We start from the raw sequence: 18,847 nt of genomic DNA, 5'->3' as shown, positions 1-18,847 counted from the left end.
CCTACACACGCACATCAAAAAAAAAAACGGAAAAAGGAACTCCGGGGCTAGTGAGAAAGGAATGGTGAAGGCGTTGCTCCCCGAGCAGATTTCTTTTCTGGTTGAAAGCCCAGAGGAGGTAGTTGTGTTTCCGCGCTCGGGGAATTTTTCTCCTTCAGTAAACACGCCTCCTGCCAACGCCTCAGAGAGATGAGTTCCTGTGCAAGGTACATGAAACAGCAGAGCGCAGCAGCTGTTGTGCTGGTGTGCAACGGCAAACAGCGCCAGAAACGCACACTAAACCTCGGAGGAGACGTACTGCTTGCGAAGCAGTAGCCGCCGACGTTGCCCTGCTATTATCAGGCGCCTTCTTCTGACACAACGCGAGGCCGTAAAGCGGCCCTCGCCCAAACGAGAAAATGGAAGAGTCCGTACCGGGCACTGCATGGGAGAGGAAGAAAACGTGGCGCCAGCCCACATAACGTTTATCATGGCCAAAAGGAATACGAGACACCTTTGAGCGGAGCACGTGGCGAGAAAGCATCAACAAGCCGCTCTCAGTCACCACTTTGGGGTCGTGCCACTCGACCCAGCCGAAGCTGCTGCCGTGTCCGGCAGCGAGCTGGAGCCGGTCGAGGAAGTGATGTCCTGTGCATTTGAGCCGATGCGCTCTTGGCGCAGCTTGCTCCAGCGGCGCCAGATATCGTTGTCCATGCTCTTAGACCCCTCGAGCACCTTTCGGTGGGCCTCCGTAGGCGCTTCGGCGTGGGACTCGGCGTCGTTGGTGCCTCCCGTTTTCAGGTCCTTGGTCGGGAAGGATACCTTGCTGGGTTTGTGCGCCAAGGCAAACAGGACATTCGAGAAGACCTCGACCGCGTGCTCGCACCGGGAAGCGTCCTGCAGCACAGACGAGTTTGGCGGCGTCCTCTTCTTCGGCTTGAGTGACGCGGCGGCGAGAGCCTCCTCGTACTGTTGTACCCTGTCCTGTGACGGGCAGGTGGCCTGCATGTACCGGCATCGCGACTCGCAGAGGTCCAAGTCCTCAGACCGCCGCTCCTCCGCAACGGAGTCGAAAAGTGCCTCCCATCCCCGCGGGGCACGACTGCGGTTTTCCACAACGCGGGCCGTCTTTTCGAGGCACAGCTGGTGGCAGTCGGAACACTGCTGCACAAACTCGGACAAGGAGAAAGCTTTGACCTTGTAGGAGTCCCTATTCTCTTGAAGAGCCATGACAACTACCTGGCCATGGTCGATGCAGGATACGTCAAGAAGGAACCCAAGAAAAGAGACACAAGAGAAGGTGATCGATTGGTGGAGATGAGCTGAGGGCGTGGGAAGGAGGGAAGGCCGCCGTTACTAAGGGGATAATGGCAGCAAGGAGACCGTTTGGTAGCATCGCTTCGACGGGGATGGATGTTTGCTTACGCTGCTTTTTGCTCGCGGAAGGAAAGCAAGGCAAATGAAACAAGTCAGAAAGTAACGACAGTAGACTACTCACGGAGGCTTCTCAGTCGAAGAGACCGAAGCCCATGTCATCGTCGGCCTCCTCCTCGGGCTCCTCCTTCTTTGCCTCGGCAACCACGGCAGCGGCGGCTGCAGCAGTGGAGGCAGCGGCAGCAGGAGCGGCAGAGCCAGAGCCCACCAGCTTCGTGCGGCCCTCGGCCACCAGCGCATCAAAGCTCTTGCCCTCGAGCTCCTGGAAGACGGCATCCACGCGGGAAGCATCCACGGCAACGCCGGCGGCCTTCAGGACAGCCTCAACGGCCGCCTTCGACGGCGTCTTGCCAGAGAGCGCCACGAGGGCGTACGCGGCGAGGTACTGCATGTTGACTACACCTCTTGTACGAGAAGAGGCAAAAAAACGTTATGGTAGAAAGTGCATGGAAAGGACAAAAATGAAGAAACGAGAACGGGAGAAGACGAGCAGGGAGGCACAGTAGAGCAGAACGTCGTAATGAAGCCATTGTGAGAAGAAGTACTCTCTCTCACTCATCAAAGGCAGCGGGTCACGGCAGGAAAGCGCGGTGGATTCTCTTCATGACATCGCCCGTGCCTCTCGTACAGCTTCTGTGGCATTTATCGTATCTCTCTTCTACGAGGAGGGAAGCAACGGAGGAGGAAGGGTTCTCTCTTCGTGTGCCGAGGGCGTCGCTGCTTTTTTTTTCTTTTCGCTGCAGCCTCACAATCAGCCACCTCGCCTCCGCTCCTACTCATCTCCCACGGGTTGTTCATTTTGCAGAGCCTTTCCACTCGAAATAAAAAGACAAACCCAAGTCACAAGCAAAGAAAGAAACGATGCACCACAACAATGAGAAGATGCCGGCGTGAAACTCTTCGGCAGAGGCGCATTACGCGCCGCAGTGCGGACACTGCTCAGTCGAAGAGACCGAAGCCCATGTCATCGTCGGCCTCCTCCTCGGGCTCCTCCTTCTTTGCCTCGGCAACCACGGCAGCGGCGGCTGCAGCAGTGGAGGCAGCGGCAGCAGGAGCGGCAGAGCCAGAGCCCACCAGCTTCGCGCGGCCCTCGGCCACCAGCGCATCAAAGCTCTTGCCCTCGAGCTCCTGGAAGACGGCATCCACGCGGGAGGCATCCACGGCAACGCCGGCGGCCTTCAGGACAGCCTCAACGGCCGCCTTCGACGGCGTCTTGCCAGAGAGCGCCACGAGGGCGTACGCGGCGAGGTACTGCATTTCTCGTTGAGAAAACCTAAGTGGGGTGTGGGTCGCGTGTTCAGTGGCCGCGATAATGCGTGCGTGATGCGGGCAGCGGGCGCAGGTGCATAGAAGAGGAGAGAAGAGGGCATGGGGAACACAGGGAGAGGAGGAGACCTATCCAGGTCAGCTCGGTGATGATGCTTGTTTTTTTTTTGGCGCAGCGTGCCAGCCGCACCACGACAAAGTCACACACACACACACACACACACACACGCATGCAGCACTCGAGAGGCAGGAGTGGAGGAGGGAGTAGCGAGGAAGGGAGGGGTTCCCTGTACAAAGTATGGCGCGTGCGCTGAGGTGTACTCGGTTACACCTGTTTTTGTGGGCGAGGAAGGACCTCTTAATCGACAGACACAAAGGAGCAAAAAACAACAACAAAAAAAAAGATGCAACACACAAAAACACGCACGCAGGGCCTTTCTCGGTGTCTGGCGGGCGGCGATTAGTGCATCCGCTGAAGATTCATAACCTGCTGCTCTACCGCCTCCGCAGCGAATGGGACATGCGGAAGGCCACCTTGATGCAGAAACGAATTCGCTTGGGCGATCGTCTCCTCGGGGTACTGTGCAAAAGGTCGCATTGCTGTTCCTAGGGTCGCGAGGATGCACTGCTCCTCTTTCGATGGTGGCGCAACAAAAATCCCGGACTCATTGACGCACTGAGTAAAGGCGTGGAGAAACACCTCTGTGGCGACGCGGCAGACGTGTTTCTTGTCGCTCGGCGAGAGCAGCACAAACTGCTCTACCACGTCGCCGTCGACAGTGTTGAGCGGCTCATACCGACGCAAGCGCTCCCGCGTCAGCGCGCACCCCGTCTTGGACGCAAGGTAGCTCACCCCTCGCTCTTGGCCGGCGCGTAAGACCTCGCGGAAGGCCTGGTGCGAGAGACCACCCACGGGTGGCACCGTGCGCACCAGGGACGCCTCAAGGGCGCGCAGGACAAGGTACGTGGCGGCGTGCACTGGCGTCACCACACCAAAGCCGCCGTGCGCCGTAGCGAACACGAGCTGTGGACCAGCAATTCCCGGCAAAAGCAGTTGATTCTGGGCCGATGAGCAGTGCGCGGGTGCCTCCATCAGCGACGTGGCGGCAAAGCTGCCCTGCCGCACGCACGTCACCAAGTCTCCCAGGTGGCATTGCGCACGCACTTCAAACCGGTACTGCGCGGTCGCACGGGCTGCTGCAGCGGCATCGCCGTCCCTGGCCTCAACAGGCAAAGGCACCACCTTTAACGCCGTGAAGTTCAGGCTATCATCGAAGAGGCAGAGGTTCTCGGCGTCGGAGCCGACGTGGCCGTCCATGATGCCGCGCAGGTCGGCATCGCGGCAAAGGACCTTGAGGTTTCCCTGCAACGTGTCCACCTCGATGAAGAAGGCGCTGTGGCGCACGTCCAACGCAACGAGCACCGAGGCGGCCAGAGATGTGTGGTAGAGGGGTATCAGCTTTGTCACTGTGAGCCCGACACGGCAGCGCTCCTCGGCCACGAAGGTTTGATCCTCCGTATTCCACTGGTACAAACAGACACAACCGTTCACGCCAAGCGCGATGCGGCCCTTGTAGTGCGGCACCGCAGCGCAGCACTGCAGCGCGCCACCAATGTCCTTGCTCGCGATCAGGTGCAGGCGTTGCCGCTGACGCTCCTCACGCAGAGTACACCACGTAATCCTTCCGGAGCGCGCGCGCTGCTCATCCGGAAACGTGAATGAGGAGCCGATGAGCAGCAGGTGCTGCCACTCCTCCTCGCTCACAGCAGCGCCGTCGCTCGCCGGCACGTCGATCAGGTCGCCACCCCTTTCTCCCACTCCGCCACCCTCAGCACCGTCCAGCCGCACCGTCTCTAGAAAGACACAGCGCTCGTTTTCGAGGAGCGGCACGGCGGCAGAGCGCCACAGAGATAGGTCGGCGGCCCACGGGAACTGTATGGCAGACGACGGGAGAAAAAGAACCTCGTCCCCTTCCACCTTGCGCACAGATGCCACGTAGCCACCCCAGGCAGCGGCTTCGTGCAGCTGCGTGATCGTTTCGCCGAGGGGCAAGAACGTCCGCGACGTCTTCTCGAGCGCCTCAAGGGAGCCAATGTGAAGGCGACCATCTTGCTTGGAGTAAAAGGCGTAGCACTGTAAGTCGGCGTCCACCGTCGCGGCTGCCGAGACGCCCATCAGGTGCAGCCCGGTCAGCTGCAGACCGCCACCCGCGACACACAGTACGACCAGGGGGACATTGCCGAGGCACAGCAACCCCGGGTGCGGCCCTGCAAGCTCTAGGAGCTCGAGTGGGTGCGGGGCGACGAACACAGAGCGACGCGTCTCCCCACGACGCAGGAGCGCAACCGTGGTCTCCACGAGAACGCCGTGGAGGGTGCCAACGTAGATGATCGCCAACGCAGCCTCGGTCACCACTGACGACGGTGAAGGCGTCGGTACCGCGCACGCGATAGTGCGTGGCACGGAGTCCAACAGCAGTCGCCCTACCACGTCGGCTTGGCGGCGCCCCAGCTCGTACAAGGCGACAACGCCGTTCCACTGTCCCACGACGAGCAGCGTAGGGCTCACTAGCGACACCGAAGAGATGGCGACGCCGGCGAGAGACGGCACCGTGTGCACCAGGTCCTGGCCACGGTACACGCTTACGACGATCCCGTCGCAGACGACTGTTAAGCCGTGTCGAACGACGGCAAAAAGGATTAGCGGGTCATCGGCTTGGCGGGGCAGTTGCGACACCGCCTCGACTCGAGGTCCCGACAACCGCAGCCAGGCTATACCACGGGCGGAAACGAGCACCAACTTGTCGAGCGCAGCATCGAGGCCCAGCTCGACGAGCAGGTGGCGCGAAACGATATCCGGGAACACATGAGGCGCGAGCTCCTTCAGCGTGAGCGCGCGCGCCGACACAAGGAAGAACCGGTTCGCTGCGGCCGCCGTCGTGATGCACATCAACTCGCCGGCGCAAAGGACGCGCTGCGGGTGGAAGCAAAGGGGAATGTCCGCCTGCTCCCGCAGCATGACAGCGCTTCGCAGGACGCTGATGCCGCCGCCGCGGTGGATGCCGGTGGAGGCCACAACGCTGTATCGACTGCCGTTTTGATGCGTGGTCATGTCTAAGACCGGCCCGCAGTTATGCAGCACCTCCTCGCACGACGCCTCATCGAGCCGCACGGTGAAACTGCTGTCGAATCGTGAGCATAGCAAATAAAGATCGGCGTGCAGAGTGATCACCTCCGTCGGGATCGTCGGCGCCGGACGAGACAAAAAGCGAAACGCCAACTCCGGGTCTTCGCCGACCATGCCCCTAGAGACCACCGTCACCCGTGCAAGGACACCGTCGCTGAACCCGATCAGCAGCTCTGACGCATCGGCGGAAACGGACGCGCAGCTCACATCCAGGATAGCCTGCCGCGAGGGAATCTCGCGCGAAAACACACCCTTGCGCGGCCGGACTTGCTGGATAAGCGTCACAAGGTGATTGCCCACAACGAACAGGCCGTGACGACTAAAAACGATGCGCGAGGCCGTGGGATCGACGTTCGCCTGCAGCAATCCGCAACGGCGCACTCGGCGAGCCGGCGTGGCGAACTCGGCAGGATAGGCTGGCGGACGAGCCGGTGGACGGATCGAGCTTTCCACGCTGCTAGTCTCGCTCGCCGCCTCGGCCTCTGTGGCAGGCGATACGGCAAGCTCATACTCAGACACGTGCACCTTGCCGTACGGGTCCCCGTAGAGCACGAACAGAGAGGTGGACGCGGAAGCGTTGTCCCCCTTCATTGCCGCTGTGCCAGGCCGCGGGCCAGTGCCGTGGACCTGCCCCTTCAGCCATGGAGAAGGAAATCCAAAGGAGATGTCCTTTACGTCGTACTCTGTGCAGTCCATGTAGCAGTGGGAGAAGATGTCGGCTTTCGCTCGGCGAGCGACGCTGGCCATCAGCTCCGGTGAAAGCAAACGCGTCAGGTTTCCGTTTTGCTTGCGCTTTACCGCGTCGCGGGCGAGGGCGGCAAAGACATCAAAAAGAAAGAGTTCTCCACGTGTCAGAGCAAAGACAACGAACGGGGGCGACGCGCCTGCACCCGTGACCGCACTCGAGCAGCAGCACAACTCGACCTCGCTGGGGTCATACTGGTACAGGCAGTCGTCCGGCGCGCTTTGGAAGAGCGTTGTCATCCGCAGCGGTGATGCTCCGCCGCTGAGCTCTGTGCATGACTCAAGGGCGGCGAGGACAATCTGCTGCTTGACGGTGCACAGAAAAAGAAGGTGCCGTGAGTATTTCTGCGGCGCCGCGGCGTCTACGATGAGGACGGCTCGCACATATTTTAAGGTGCAATGCAGGCGAAAGTCTTGCACGTGGTCGATTCCACAGTTGCCCTGGCGACACACGTAGAGGGAGAGAAGCGTTCCACGATTCAGCGCGACGTACGTCGTCCCGTCGCCGCAGAAGTTGCCGACTGCAGCGCCAAATGCCGCCGTGGACGGGCGCGATGTTGACAAAACGTACATGCGTTTCACAGGTGGGATGAGGGGAGTGGCGGTAGCCAAGGCCAGACGCGCCAGAAGAGACCTGAGTGAGACAGGTAGTTCTGCGTGCTGTGCTCAGAGGCAACGATGTCATAGGGAAGATGAAACGGTAAAAGGTGCAACGAAGAAGGCGGAGTGGCGGCAGAAGCTGTAGCGGAAGGTCGCAAGCGGGTGCTCCTCCAATCGGCTGCGCAGCAAAGAAGTGCCTAACCGTGAGCAGCTCCGCAGATGCGTCAGGGTCCAACGGAGTGGAGAGAGAGAAAGGTCACCATCCCACAAAAAGCGCTCATGTGCCCGTTCCGCGAACGGTATTCTACATTCTAGCACGGCACCCTTTTTTCTTTTTCGCCTCGGATAGGCATGCAACGTCATGCTTCCAGGACGAGGATGCCGGACCACTACGCATGCCGGTATCACTCCTCAAGTCTAGGGCAGGCTGATGAGAGTTAACCTACAAAACAGAAAGGGTCTGTAGTCACAACGACACACCACAGAGATTTCTCGCCACCCCTGCGTTCGTGCTACAGCGCACTTTTTTCTTCTCGTTGCCTTCATCGGAGATGATACTACTATTAGACCCGCCACTCTGGCAACTTCCTTTGACCCATTGCCCTGAATTACAGAAATCCCCTGCTTCTTACTGACGCGCGGTAAGGGTGTGGAAACCGACCGAGGGGAAAAAAAAAAACGCATGGGTGATTTACTCCTCCGGGGAACAACGCTCCCTTTCTTAGTGCTGGTGCTGGGGGCCAGGCACAGTCATCCACCAAGCCACAAGCGAGCCGAGGGCCGCCAAAAGGACCATTTTGTCCATCACCGTGTCCCCACCGGTGGTAGAGGCACCGGCCTTGGAGGTCATTTCAGGGGCCGTGGAAGCAGCACCAGCTTTCCCAGCGGCGAATGAAGTCTTCGGAGCCGCGGCAGCGTAGCGGACGCTGCTGCGCTGCAGAGCAGTCAAGCAAGTGCGACGGAGCATGATCTGCAATTTTGATGATTTGCGGTGGGCTAGAAGAAAGAAACTCGCTTCGACACGGGTCTTTGCTCGTTCGTGGAGAATCGCGGTTCTCATGCATGAGGGAGACGCGCATAGAAAGGAAGAGCGTCGCGGTAAAGGAGGTGGAGTTGGGGGAGAGAGGGGGGGGTGCTGCTGCGAAGATGATCAAGCAGGATGCTGGAGATCGCTTGTGCAACAGTTTAGCCCCATCGCAATAGAAGCGAACCAAAAAAGGGCGTAATGACCTTCTTGAGAGCGGTGCTCCACTCAGTACAGGTACGTCCTGAGTGTCGAGTTCATCGGAGAGAGCTGGTGCGTGCGTCTTCTTTCGTGTCTTAAAGAAGATTTTGTACAAACTCTAAGTGCCACCAAAGTCTCGCTGCGCCTCTCCCAAATAAATCCCGCATGGCAAGATACAGCAAGAGGGCATGCATAAAAGTGAATCGAAGAGCAAGAATATATATACGACAAAAAAAAAGAGGCCAGCAAGATATAGCAAGAGGGGGTGAAAGTGAAGGCAAAGAGGGAACAGGCACGCACACATCATCACACCAATAGCCACTGTAGGCAGTGATGACCGAGGGGATCCTTGTCTACGTGAGGAAGGCTATCGGCACGGCAAGCAGAGGGGTAGATGAGAGTCCAATGGTCGTGAAAAAAGGGAGTAGAAAGAAGCGGGGAAAAGGTGACGGCAGCAGTGAACGTGCAAGTGCGCGCCCATATCAGCTACGTGTGCCAGCGAGAGGCGAAGACGGCGACACCCACGCACGTGTCTGGAATCCGAGGAAACCTAGACTTGATTCATCGCGCGGCCCGCGGGGTCACCACAGGTCTCCAACAAATATTTGACAACAGTGCTGATGCGACCGCAGCGGTTGGAGGAGAGATTGGCCTTGCACGGGTAGTACGCTGTGTTGACCGCATCCTCCAGCGAGTCCACGTATGACCACAGACTCCGCACACCGCTCAGTTGCGTTCCGTTTGTCAAGAACATGTCGATGTACTTGGTGCCCGGTGGGTTGAAGGCGACAAAGGGCAAATTCAGCTCGGCAGACAGCCTCTTCGCATAGCCGCCGTTGAACTGGTCTCCGACGATCAAAATGCCGGTGGAGTCGCCGGATCTGTTCAGTGCTGCTATGTACGTTTTCACGCCATCCAACGCAGTGGAAGGCGGGAGCCACGTCTTGAGAAAGCGGGCCCTCTGCACAAATGCCGCGCGGTTCTCTTCGTCCCAGATGTTGATGAGAGGGGAGATGGCGCCGGCAGCCTGAAGGGCAATGGACTCACCCCAGTCGTCCAAGTCCCGGAAGAGGGACAGGCCCCTGCTGTTCGAGTTCAGCGTGATCACGTGGTATCTGCTAGATACGTCGACGTAGTGGGAGAAGGAAATGTTCGTCCCATCTGTGTGGAAGTTCAGCGTGTACGGCAGCACGACCGGGTGCATGCGTAGCAGGGAAGGCTTGCTGGAGAACCACGTGGCGAAGTCGGCGTCGCCGTTCGCGCCGTAGGTGTACGACAGCGCGGCTAGTAAGGCCAAGTCTAGCATCTTCAGCGGTGCAGCACCATTGGCATTAAACACCTTCTCACACAGCGGAAGGGATGGGGTGAGCCCCGTCACGGACGTGTTCGCTAAAACCGCAATCGGTGTGCTGAATCGATACTGGATACTGTTCGAGAGCGCCATAACAAAGGCCACAGCGAGCATGACTATGACCCACCAGATGAGCAGCGCCTTCTGATCCGTGCGGAGTGCGATGCGGCTGATCATGAAGCGCCTCTCCGCCTCCACAACGTCGGGGTGGCGGTAGCCAAAGTGCTTCTTGACATCGCAGCACTTCATGTAGTCGAGAATGAGGTTGCGGCAGCAGAAGAGATATGTGTCGATCCGCCGCTCCTGTGGCGTGTCGTCGTCTGCCTGCGCGGTGTATGGCAACTTTAGAGTTGCCCGTAACTCCTTTTTCGTCAAGCAGTGCTTGCGTTTGCGGGACACCATGCCGTGTGCCGCAACAAAGAGAACAACCACGATGACTGCCGTGATCGGGTGGCCGCCCACGGCGCCAGCAGTGAGGCCTAGGGCAAGCATCAGCACAATGAGCATCAACGACGCGTAGGTGGCCCACTGACTCTTGCGTCGCATCAACGTGATCCAGGAGAGGATGTAAACGCAAACCATCGAGATCGATGCGATCGCTGGCCACACCACGGACGGGGTGCCGGTGTAGGTGCTCAGCGTCTGCGCCGCGTAGAGAGAAAACAGCGGCACGCAGCCGACGGTGAAGACAACGGAGTTGTAGAGCAGTGTGTCGCCATCCATGCCAAACTCCTCCAGTACTGTGGACGCATGATACCAGTGCATCTTGTTCATCTTATCTGGGTGGGCCTTGTACGCACGCCGGCGCAGCTCAAAATCGTCGCGCTCGGCTCGCTTCGTGATAGCCGACCACTTGTACACCAGCGCTCTCCAGTAGAACCACAGATAGCAGACGACAACCAGGAACGTTGCCGCCAGCACGGCAACGTTCGCGTAGCGCTGCGCCACGTACACGAGCGACTGCTTCCTAATCCCAGCCTCCATGATCCCCCACAGGAGCGGCAAAAAGACGATGACAAGAATGATGACAAGGTATACAAGGTAGGGTGGCATGCGTTTGGAGAAGGACCGGTGCGACATCCCCCAAAAAGCAACGTCGCCACGCTTTAGAGTCCACAGGTTGCGCACCATGTCCATCAAGGCGCAGAGTGTCGCGACTATCACAAAACTGGCATAGAAGAAGAGAGCAAAGTACGCGAACGACTGCAAGCTCTTGTTGGTGTTCGGGATCGGTGGGGCGTACAGACGGTACAGCAATGCAAAGGTGTAATTCAGCCCAAGAGTGCCAATGAGCGCCGCGGCGCAGTAGAGCAATATTGTGAGGTAGACTCGGAAGGGCGTTGATAAGAACGTGTCTACTACAATATCCACGAACCAGTTGTACGTTGGCGGGTCATACGACGCGTACTCGTAGGATCGAACAAGATTCTGAGGTGTCGGCGTAACGCTAACATGTATCTCCTGGGCGATATCGTTTGATGCGGACTGCTGCGCGTCGGTGTAGTAATAGTAATTGCCGTCGTCGTCCTGGTAGTAGTAGTTCTGATACAATGATGGGTCATAGTAGTTGCCGTAGTCGTACCCGTTCGACAGGGTCGCCGCCGTTTCGTTCTCCGCCTGCGTCTGCTCCGTCGCGGGAGCGTTCGGATCCGTCACCATCTCCGTCGTGTAGCCATCTCCTATCGACACTTCGTAGGACGCCTCATCCTGTTTTGATCGATTGGGGTAGTAAAAGCTCCCGTTCGCACCTGCGCCTAGCGAGTTCGAGTTCATGGCTGAGTTGCTCTCGCTGTCACACACAGACCCACACACGCTCACTCCCTGCAGGGAAATGTCTATATGAGGCGAGCGACAAAAGGATCACCGTCGCGTAGGCAGCAACACCCAAAACTACCTTTTTTAAAACACTAGTCACGAGCAAGCCAAGGTGTAAAAGGGAGTATGCCTCAGCGCAGCAGCGACTACAGAAGGTGAACACCAGAGAGAGCGAGCAAAGGGCAGTCGGATATTCAAAGAAGCTGTTGCATGTTTCTCGCCTTTTCACGCAAGAGTGCCTCGGTGCAGCATCGCTCAAAAAAGCGACTCCGTTATCCTGGCCCGCGCTGTCCTTTCCCGCTACCCCCATTCCCAGTAAGTGCCCAGGCACATCGCCCAGCTATACTCACGACGCACTTCCCTCTATGAGAAGAGCATGAAGTTGTAAACTTCACTCGGCGCTTTTCGACAGCAGACACCTTTTGGCACGAATGCGCGACGTACTCCGCGTCCTCAGCGAAGTTAGCCTTTTCCTTTATCGCTTCGTTTTGGGGGGTTTTCAAACCCTTACTCATAAACCTCGTTGCGTTCAGACACCCAAACATCATCGCAGATGACACAAAACAAAAAAGGGTCGAATAAAGCACAGAGAGTAAACTGGGAAGAAAAAACATTTATGCAAAAATAAAACAACATGCAGGGTACACGTAAACAAAAAAAAAAACTCAATCCTATTCACACAAACCGGCGACTAGAGGATGAAGACAACACTCCCCAAAACAAAAAAGGGAAAAGCATCAGCAAAAAAAAAAACCTAAAAAAAAAACAACGCCGTTTGAATACAGATTCAGATGCAGATCGGAGAAAAAGACGGCGTAGCATCCATCTGTTGGTGTTAAACATCAGAACAGGCAATTCTTACAATGTCTCATGACGCAGCTCAACAGACAGGAAAAGCACGCGCATGCACAGTTGCAGCCCACGCGCCCACTGCCGCGCTGCGGCGACGTCCTGGCCGTCTAGGAGCAACCGTCATGTCGTTGAATCGGGACATGCGTCTAGCGGGCCCCTCCTCTCCCGCCTCGTCCCCTCTTCGGATACGTGCCGCGCGGTCGGCGCCTCATCCGCCCGCACGGTGGGATGGAGGAGATGCCGCATGCTGCGCGCGCATGCGCTGTGGGCATAATCGGCATGTACTACGGGGCTCCTCTCTCGCTCATCACTCGCGCTCTTCGCACCTCTGGATGCTTCGTCGGGAATGCGATGCACCATGCCGGCTCTGCCCAACTGCGCGTGCGCACAGCGCTCGCACATTCGCAGCGTGCGGCCTGCTTCAAGGCACCCTTGTTGGCGGGAGGGGAGGAAGGGCTCGCTGCCACCATCTGCCGTTGCCGGCGATGACACGGGGGGCGTGCCTGGATGGCCTGCCCACATGCACCGTGGCAGGTGCGACACTGCCGTGAGTCTGTGGCGGCGGGGGGCATTCCGCCTCCTCCTGCATCCGCACGCCTCACACAGGAGCCGGTGTGGCAGGCGCAAAGGGGCCCGCAGACGGACGTGCGCCAGCGCGCAGAGAGCTCACAGCCTGTCGCAGCGAAGGGGGCACAGGGTTGGGAAGGGGCAGCCGTACGCACCCGACGGGGGTCAGCTCCTCGCCGCACCGCACCCGCACGCCATCTTGGCGCTGCCAGCTACCCGCCGCTTGCAGGAATCCAAAGCAGGCACAGGTGCCCGTGCGGAGCTGGGCGAGGAGGGTCCGCCTGTCGCCTCGTGGGCTCCGCATCTTTTTTCTAGTGTGGGGCGGTCGCCGTCAAGTAGCGCGTGACGCATCGCGTGGCCCGCAGTTCCGGTGGATGTCGGCCTGGCGTCTGAGACCAGCGACCGACACCGTGATCCATGCAAGTGTCGCCTGACCCTCCGCCATTGCCGACTTCGCATGCTTGTCAGCGTCGTCGGTGTGTCTCCATTCGCAATCACCACACACAAACGGAAGTGAGAGGCGCCACGCGGCGGGCTAACAGCACCAGCATTGGGGCCCAGGCACGCATCAGCACGCCATCCTTCCGCTCTTGTGGGGCCCGTGCCGAGCGCCGTGACGAAGGAGAGCGAGTCCGCAACAACCAGGTACACCTGCTCTTCGGTTTCTTGGTCGATGCGGCTGTTATCGCAGCAGGCCGAGCCCCACCTCCACTGCTTTACACTCAGCGCGGTGGCAACAAGCAAGGAGGCCGCAGCCCCTTCTCGCCGTGCCTATAGATGTGTTATTATCACAAACCATTGCAGCCGCACCTGATATATGATATCTGCCTGTGCCGCACAGTCCGCCTGCAGCCTGTCCGGGGAGTCATGGGCTGTGGAACACGCGGCCACTGCGCACAAGCGAGGTGTGTGCGTGCGGGGCTCCGAGGGCGTCGAGGCCTGCACGTCCGTGTGAGGGCCGCCAAAGTGCTGCCACACCGCTGTTACCAGCGTCTGCACCACCCGCCACTAGTGCGCAGGGCATCCCCCCCACCCACCCCGCCGTGCACCTGGAGAGCCTTGACACTCTCGCAGCGCATTTCGTGGAGGCCTGGTGCGGCGTCGCAGTGCAAATCACGGAGCGCCATCTCGAACTCACCCATCGTGGACGGTCGGAGGGATGTGGATCTGCGTCTCGGTGGGACACGGAAGAGGGGTACTGCCGGATGTAGCCTCCGTTTCTGTTGGTGCACTGTCACCAACGGGTCGGCCTGCTCTCTCTCTCACACTCCGATGGAAGTCACCCTATAGCATTGCTAGCGTGTGCAGGACGCACGGGGACATGGACAGGCCGAATCTGATGTGAGCCCATGATTGAGGGCCGCTGAAGGGTGGGGAAAGCGAGGCTGTCGCAGGACAGTATCTCTCCTTCAGGGCGGCTAGTTGGAGCTTTTTTTTTCGGCGAGCATAGTCGAGAGAGGGCAATGCTCGGGCGTCGCACAGTGTGCCTTCACCAAAGCTGCCTCAAATCGCACCCGTTTCCGTCCCCACAGCGGTCTATAATAAGCGCTTCTAAAAGAGAGGGGACAGCCTTTCAGGTGGTTGTTGCCATTAGGCATGCGCTTCACCTCCGCATTGAGTGATATACATGGAAACGATGCATGCGCGCTGGCGTTGTGATGGCTATGATGGCGTGGGCCATCCGCCTCTCCTTTGCCCTTGCTGCGGTTAGCGCGTCCTCGCTTCTTCGCCGTTGAGGCACGCACGGTCCATGAGAACCGGATTTGTCAACCATGGCGCGCGGTACAGTGAATCGAACCGCGCAGTGGCCACTAGGCGCCGTTGTGACGGTGCCGCAACCGTACGTGAAGGCAGTTGAGGGCGAGGGTAACGTACGATGACGTCTCCGTGTCCCCGTCTGCACTGCGCCATGTCGGTGTCTTCATTGCTCGCGCCGTCAAGTCGCTGTCGCTGACCCCGTCGCTTACAATGGCTCCGGTACGGTCGAATCGTCCTTTCGTGCCCTACAGCAAGTGGTGCGAGTCGGCGTCCGTTCCCCACATTGTGAGGACTAGGAGGAAGAGGGGAGGGAAGGCAACGCCGCAAAGCCACACCATCACGGCGGCACCCTCGTGCTGGAAAACAGGGGGAGGGCCCGCACCTGCCCGCATGCCCTCTTGCACGAGCGCAAAGAGGCCACACTCGTGCTCCCTCCCTCTCTCTTGCTGCACCGAGAAGACTGAACGCCGTGCAGACCAGGCGCCTTCCAGGCCTGCAGGGGAGAAGTGAGTCTCCTGCAGCGTACACACTTGCAGCGAGGACTCGTCGAGGAGACGGGACAACCAACGCCGTGTGGCGTCGTCCAGCCCACTGCGATTCCGGTGCATGCAGAGCGGGCCGTTGCCGCGATCACGCTCCACACCACCGCAACGCAGCAAAGGCAGCAAAGGCAGAAAAGCGGTGGGCGCCTGCGCGCATATGTGGTGAGCCGTCGGTGCGACTCGTCGTGAGCTGGTCCAAGCGCGATCATGGTCGCACGTCTCCTCGGCACCGCGCCAGCCAAGCACTGACCGCCGACGCCAAGAGGCCGCAGCCGTGCTCGGCGGCCGGGCTGCAGGCTCTTGGCCTCCCCACACAGAGCCTGGGCTCCACGCCCTGATACCATGGTGAAGTAAATGCCGTTATCAAGAGCCGCGGAGAGCAGCAGCAGAAGGGGAAAAAACTACTTCTTCAGCTGATGTGTGATGCTCTGCGTACAGGGAAAACGAAAACCGCCACGGAGTGCCGATGCTAAATGTGTTGGATGCTGCTGTTAAGTGCGCGCTTTCTTTCCCCACCGGGCCCCTCTCTGTCTGATTCGCAGATACTCTCTGCCACTCTTTCAGAATACCTACTTGAACGAGCGCACGCGTACAAATGGAGACGCTGAGGTGTACGAGCTCACGAGTGCCACATAGAAACGCCTCGGTGCGAGATATCTGTAGAGTAGAGGGTGTTCGCAACCCAGAGCTTCCGTCCATGCGGGAATGCCAGCAGCTTCAGAAGAAAAGACGAGAGTAAGTTTGGGGTTGCAACGTCGATGCGTGTCTCCTTTCACCTGCGAGGGCAAGAAAGTAGACAGCACCCTCGGCAAAGCACCCTTTCGCGCCGCTGCGACAGGTCTTATTTGGCAGCAAGCAACAGGTGAAGAGGGACTCTGATGCAGACAATCACAATTACCTCTGCATCGATGCTGAGTGATGAGGATGGTGTCGTGGACAAGTCAGCAAGAAAAATGAAGAACAGCAAAGGAGGAGAGATGCGGGGAGGCGACCCAGCGAGAGCAGAAGAAAACGGGCACACAGACGAAAAAAAAAATGCAGATCGAAAAACCAGCCCGGCAAAAACAAAAGAAGAAAGAAGAGCCAATGCACACGCGAACGAACACAAACACGGGCAGAGAGGCCCACTATAGTGTCAATAAACAACGGGAACTGCGACAAGGAAAGATTCGCACCCCATTGTTGTTTGCTCGTTCTCCTACCCGCAGGCGCTGCTGTGCGGGCATCGCCACTACTTCACTTCACGGTCCTCCATTGCACGGCGCAGCTGCTTCATAGCGATGTTGTACCTGTTAGACAGTGTTTCGTTGCCGTCGCCTTTGATCTTGCTGCCTTTGTCGAACAACTCCTTTGCTCTTTCTATATTGCCACGACGGTACTCCATCTCCCCTGTCTCGTAGTACGTAAAGGGCAGGATCATCGAATCGCTCGGGATCTTCTTTTCGTTGTCGAAAATTTTTTTCATGTACGCCAATGCAGCATCGGTGTTCTCGCTGCCCTTCTCAATGACGCCAACGAAGAGGTTATACATGTTCTCCGCCTCTGGCCCGCTCAAATCCTTGCCCTTCGTCACACGTTTCAGCTCGGCGAGAACGCGGAGGCCTTGCTCCTTGTTCATGTGCGCCAGGTCACGGTTGATGTAGAGCATGTACACACCCGAGAGCGGCAGTAGGCGTGGATTCGCGATGACACGGCTCGCGAAGCGCGGCGAGTTGGAGTCGCTTTTGGATTTGGGGTTGTACATGGACTCGACCTTCTTGAACCAGACCAGAGCCTCCTTGTCGTTGTCTAGCATTACGTAGCACGCCGCCACGGACAGCACGACCTGTCCAGTGTAGGCGAACTTCTCTTTTGTCTTTGCTAGGTGATCAAGGATCCTGCGATAGTGCTCTAGTGCCTCGGCCCACTGCTGGTTCATGAAGAGAGTGTCGGCGTAGAGGTACTTGATGAGCAGCGGCACAAGACCGGCCTTTTCGGCGTTCTCGGCAGCTAGTGTGATGGAGCGCACCGCCGGCCCCACCTCACCCTTCTTGCGGAAGTAGAAGTTCGCGTAGCCGTTGAAGTATGTGTTGTTTGGGTAGCGCGCGTTCATCGTCTCCAGGACGCGGCGCGCGCGCGACAAGGTTACATCGACGTTCCCAAGGCCGGTCGGGAGGAAAAGATATAGCGTGCATAGAACCAGGGCGGCAAACGGGGAGCGGATCGTGTTGCTCTCGAAGACCTCTGTCAGGTACTGCTCGCCGAGGTCACGGTCAGAAATGAAGCCGATTATGCTCAGCACCTTCATCAGGTTCGCCGGCACGAGCGCCAGAAAGGCGTAGAAAGTGCCGGTGCCGTACTTGATGCACATCTTCAACTCGTACGGAATCCTGTTCTCGGTGTCTTGCTCCACCTGCTGAATGAGGGAGTAGTAGCATCCCCACGCCTTGCGGAGGTTGATGCCACCCTTAAGGTAGGAGTTCATCATCAGCTGGCCAATGGAGCGGATTAGGAGTGCGTCGGCATAGACAACATCACACTCGAGCTTCCACGTCTGGTCAAAGTACTCGCCGCCCTTGGTTGCATCCCTTTTGCGCGCCTTGAAGACCTTCTTGTTCTTTTTCTTTTCCTTTTTGAGCTGCTTGCGCGTCTTGTCCTCCTCCTTGTCGTCATCCTCGTCGTCTTCGGAAAACATGGGCTCGTTGTACTTGCTCGAGGTCGACAGAGAATCTGCTGACTTGAACAGGTCGAGCAAACTTTCGCGATCCTCGTTCGTAGAGCTCATAAGGGTCTTGACAAGGCTGACATTGGCCCACTCGAGAGCATAGCGTGGGTTCTTATCCTTTTTTGCACGCAACAGCTCCAGAGCCTCGCTATACTGGTTGTTCCACATCATGTACACCGCCTTCTCCACGCCGTGGTGAATACTAGGCATGTCGCCGTCAGTGCTGATGGTGCTCTCCATACTGACGGCGTCGGTGGACACGCTGTTGGACATGATTGCGGCGACAAATGCGGGCAACGAGAAGAGAGACGGGGGAAGAGAGAGGTTTTCGCGGGGAGGGGTGAGCCCCAAAGGAAAAGAGGAACAGCTGGAGCAGCTCTCTAGTCAACGTGGGAGCGACGATGACGGTGAGGATAATGGCACTGCAGAGATCAGCTAGAGAAACGCGGAGAAGAGAGGTGCCAATGGGAAAGGGCAGTGTGGAGACAACAAAGAGAAGCGGAGAAGAGTACGCTCGACGGAAAGAGCAGCGCACCTTCTGCGGCCTCTGGGCAATAAACGGGTGTGTGCCAAAGGTCGATGGTGGGTGCGCAAGAAGGCACAGGTGAGCACAGGCGCGCACACGAGATGGCTGATCGCACGCTGTGTGGTCGTCTGGGTCGGTGAATAGAACGTAAAAGCGCGTGCCCCGGCGTTCGCCCAAAGAGGAGCAAATATGATAAATGAAACAAAATAATTCACTGCACCAGTGAAAGATGTGCGAAGGGGTGGAGAGGGACGACGTTCGGGAAAGGGGAGACAAGGTGAGAGGATTCGCTGTGAA

General features: G+C 58.3%; 6 protein-coding genes across 6 annotated transcripts; all 6 read right to left on the bottom strand.

Annotated features, from left to right (window-relative positions):
* Positions 1-540: 540 nt before the first annotated feature.
* LINJ_30_3800 (putative ribosomal P protein AGP2beta-1) lies at positions 541-1,209 on the bottom strand (the record flags this gene model as incomplete). The annotated part of the gene is made up of 1 exon (XM_001467133.1): positions 541-1,209. One exon carries the CDS (start codon positions 1,207-1,209, stop codon positions 541-543), a length of 669 nt encoding a protein of 222 aa, XP_001467170.1.
* Positions 1,210-1,486: 277 nt separating this feature from the next.
* Positions 1,487-1,804, bottom strand: LIP2 (putative 60S acidic ribosomal protein P2; the record flags this gene model as incomplete). Its single annotated transcript, XM_001467132.1, has 1 exon — positions 1,487-1,804. One exon carries the CDS (start codon positions 1,802-1,804, stop codon positions 1,487-1,489), a length of 318 nt encoding a protein of 105 aa, XP_001467169.1.
* A 548-nt stretch (positions 1,805-2,352) lies between these two features.
* Positions 2,353-2,670, bottom strand: LIP1 (putative 60S acidic ribosomal protein P2; the record flags this gene model as incomplete). The annotated part of the gene is made up of 1 exon (XM_001467131.1): positions 2,353-2,670. One exon carries the CDS (start codon positions 2,668-2,670, stop codon positions 2,353-2,355), a length of 318 nt encoding a protein of 105 aa, XP_001467168.1.
* Positions 2,671-3,139: 469 nt separating this feature from the next.
* Positions 3,140-7,183, bottom strand: LINJ_30_3770 (putative CPSF-domain protein; the record flags this gene model as incomplete). Its single annotated transcript, XM_001467130.1, has 1 exon — positions 3,140-7,183. One exon carries the CDS (start codon positions 7,181-7,183, stop codon positions 3,140-3,142), a length of 4,044 nt encoding a protein of 1,347 aa, XP_001467167.1.
* Positions 7,184-8,985: 1,802 nt separating this feature from the next.
* Positions 8,986-11,559, bottom strand: LINJ_30_3760 (conserved hypothetical protein; the record flags this gene model as incomplete). Its single annotated transcript, XM_001467129.1, has 1 exon — positions 8,986-11,559. The coding sequence occupies one exon, from the start codon at positions 11,557-11,559 to the stop codon at positions 8,986-8,988; it is 2,574 nt and encodes an 857-aa protein (XP_001467166.1).
* A 4,992-nt stretch (positions 11,560-16,551) lies between these two features.
* Positions 16,552-18,297, bottom strand: LINJ_30_3750 (conserved hypothetical protein; the record flags this gene model as incomplete). The annotated part of the gene is made up of 1 exon (XM_001467192.1): positions 16,552-18,297. The coding sequence occupies one exon, from the start codon at positions 18,295-18,297 to the stop codon at positions 16,552-16,554; it is 1,746 nt and encodes a 581-aa protein (XP_001467229.1).
* Positions 18,298-18,847: the final 550 nt, after the last annotated feature.

The sequence above is a fragment of the Leishmania infantum genome, chromosome 30, assembly GCF_000002875.2.
Source record: "Leishmania infantum JPCM5 genome chromosome 30".
Classification (NCBI taxonomy): Eukaryota; Euglenozoa; class Kinetoplastea; order Trypanosomatida; family Trypanosomatidae; genus Leishmania; species Leishmania infantum.
This window is presented reverse-complemented; position numbering and strand designations above follow the sequence as displayed.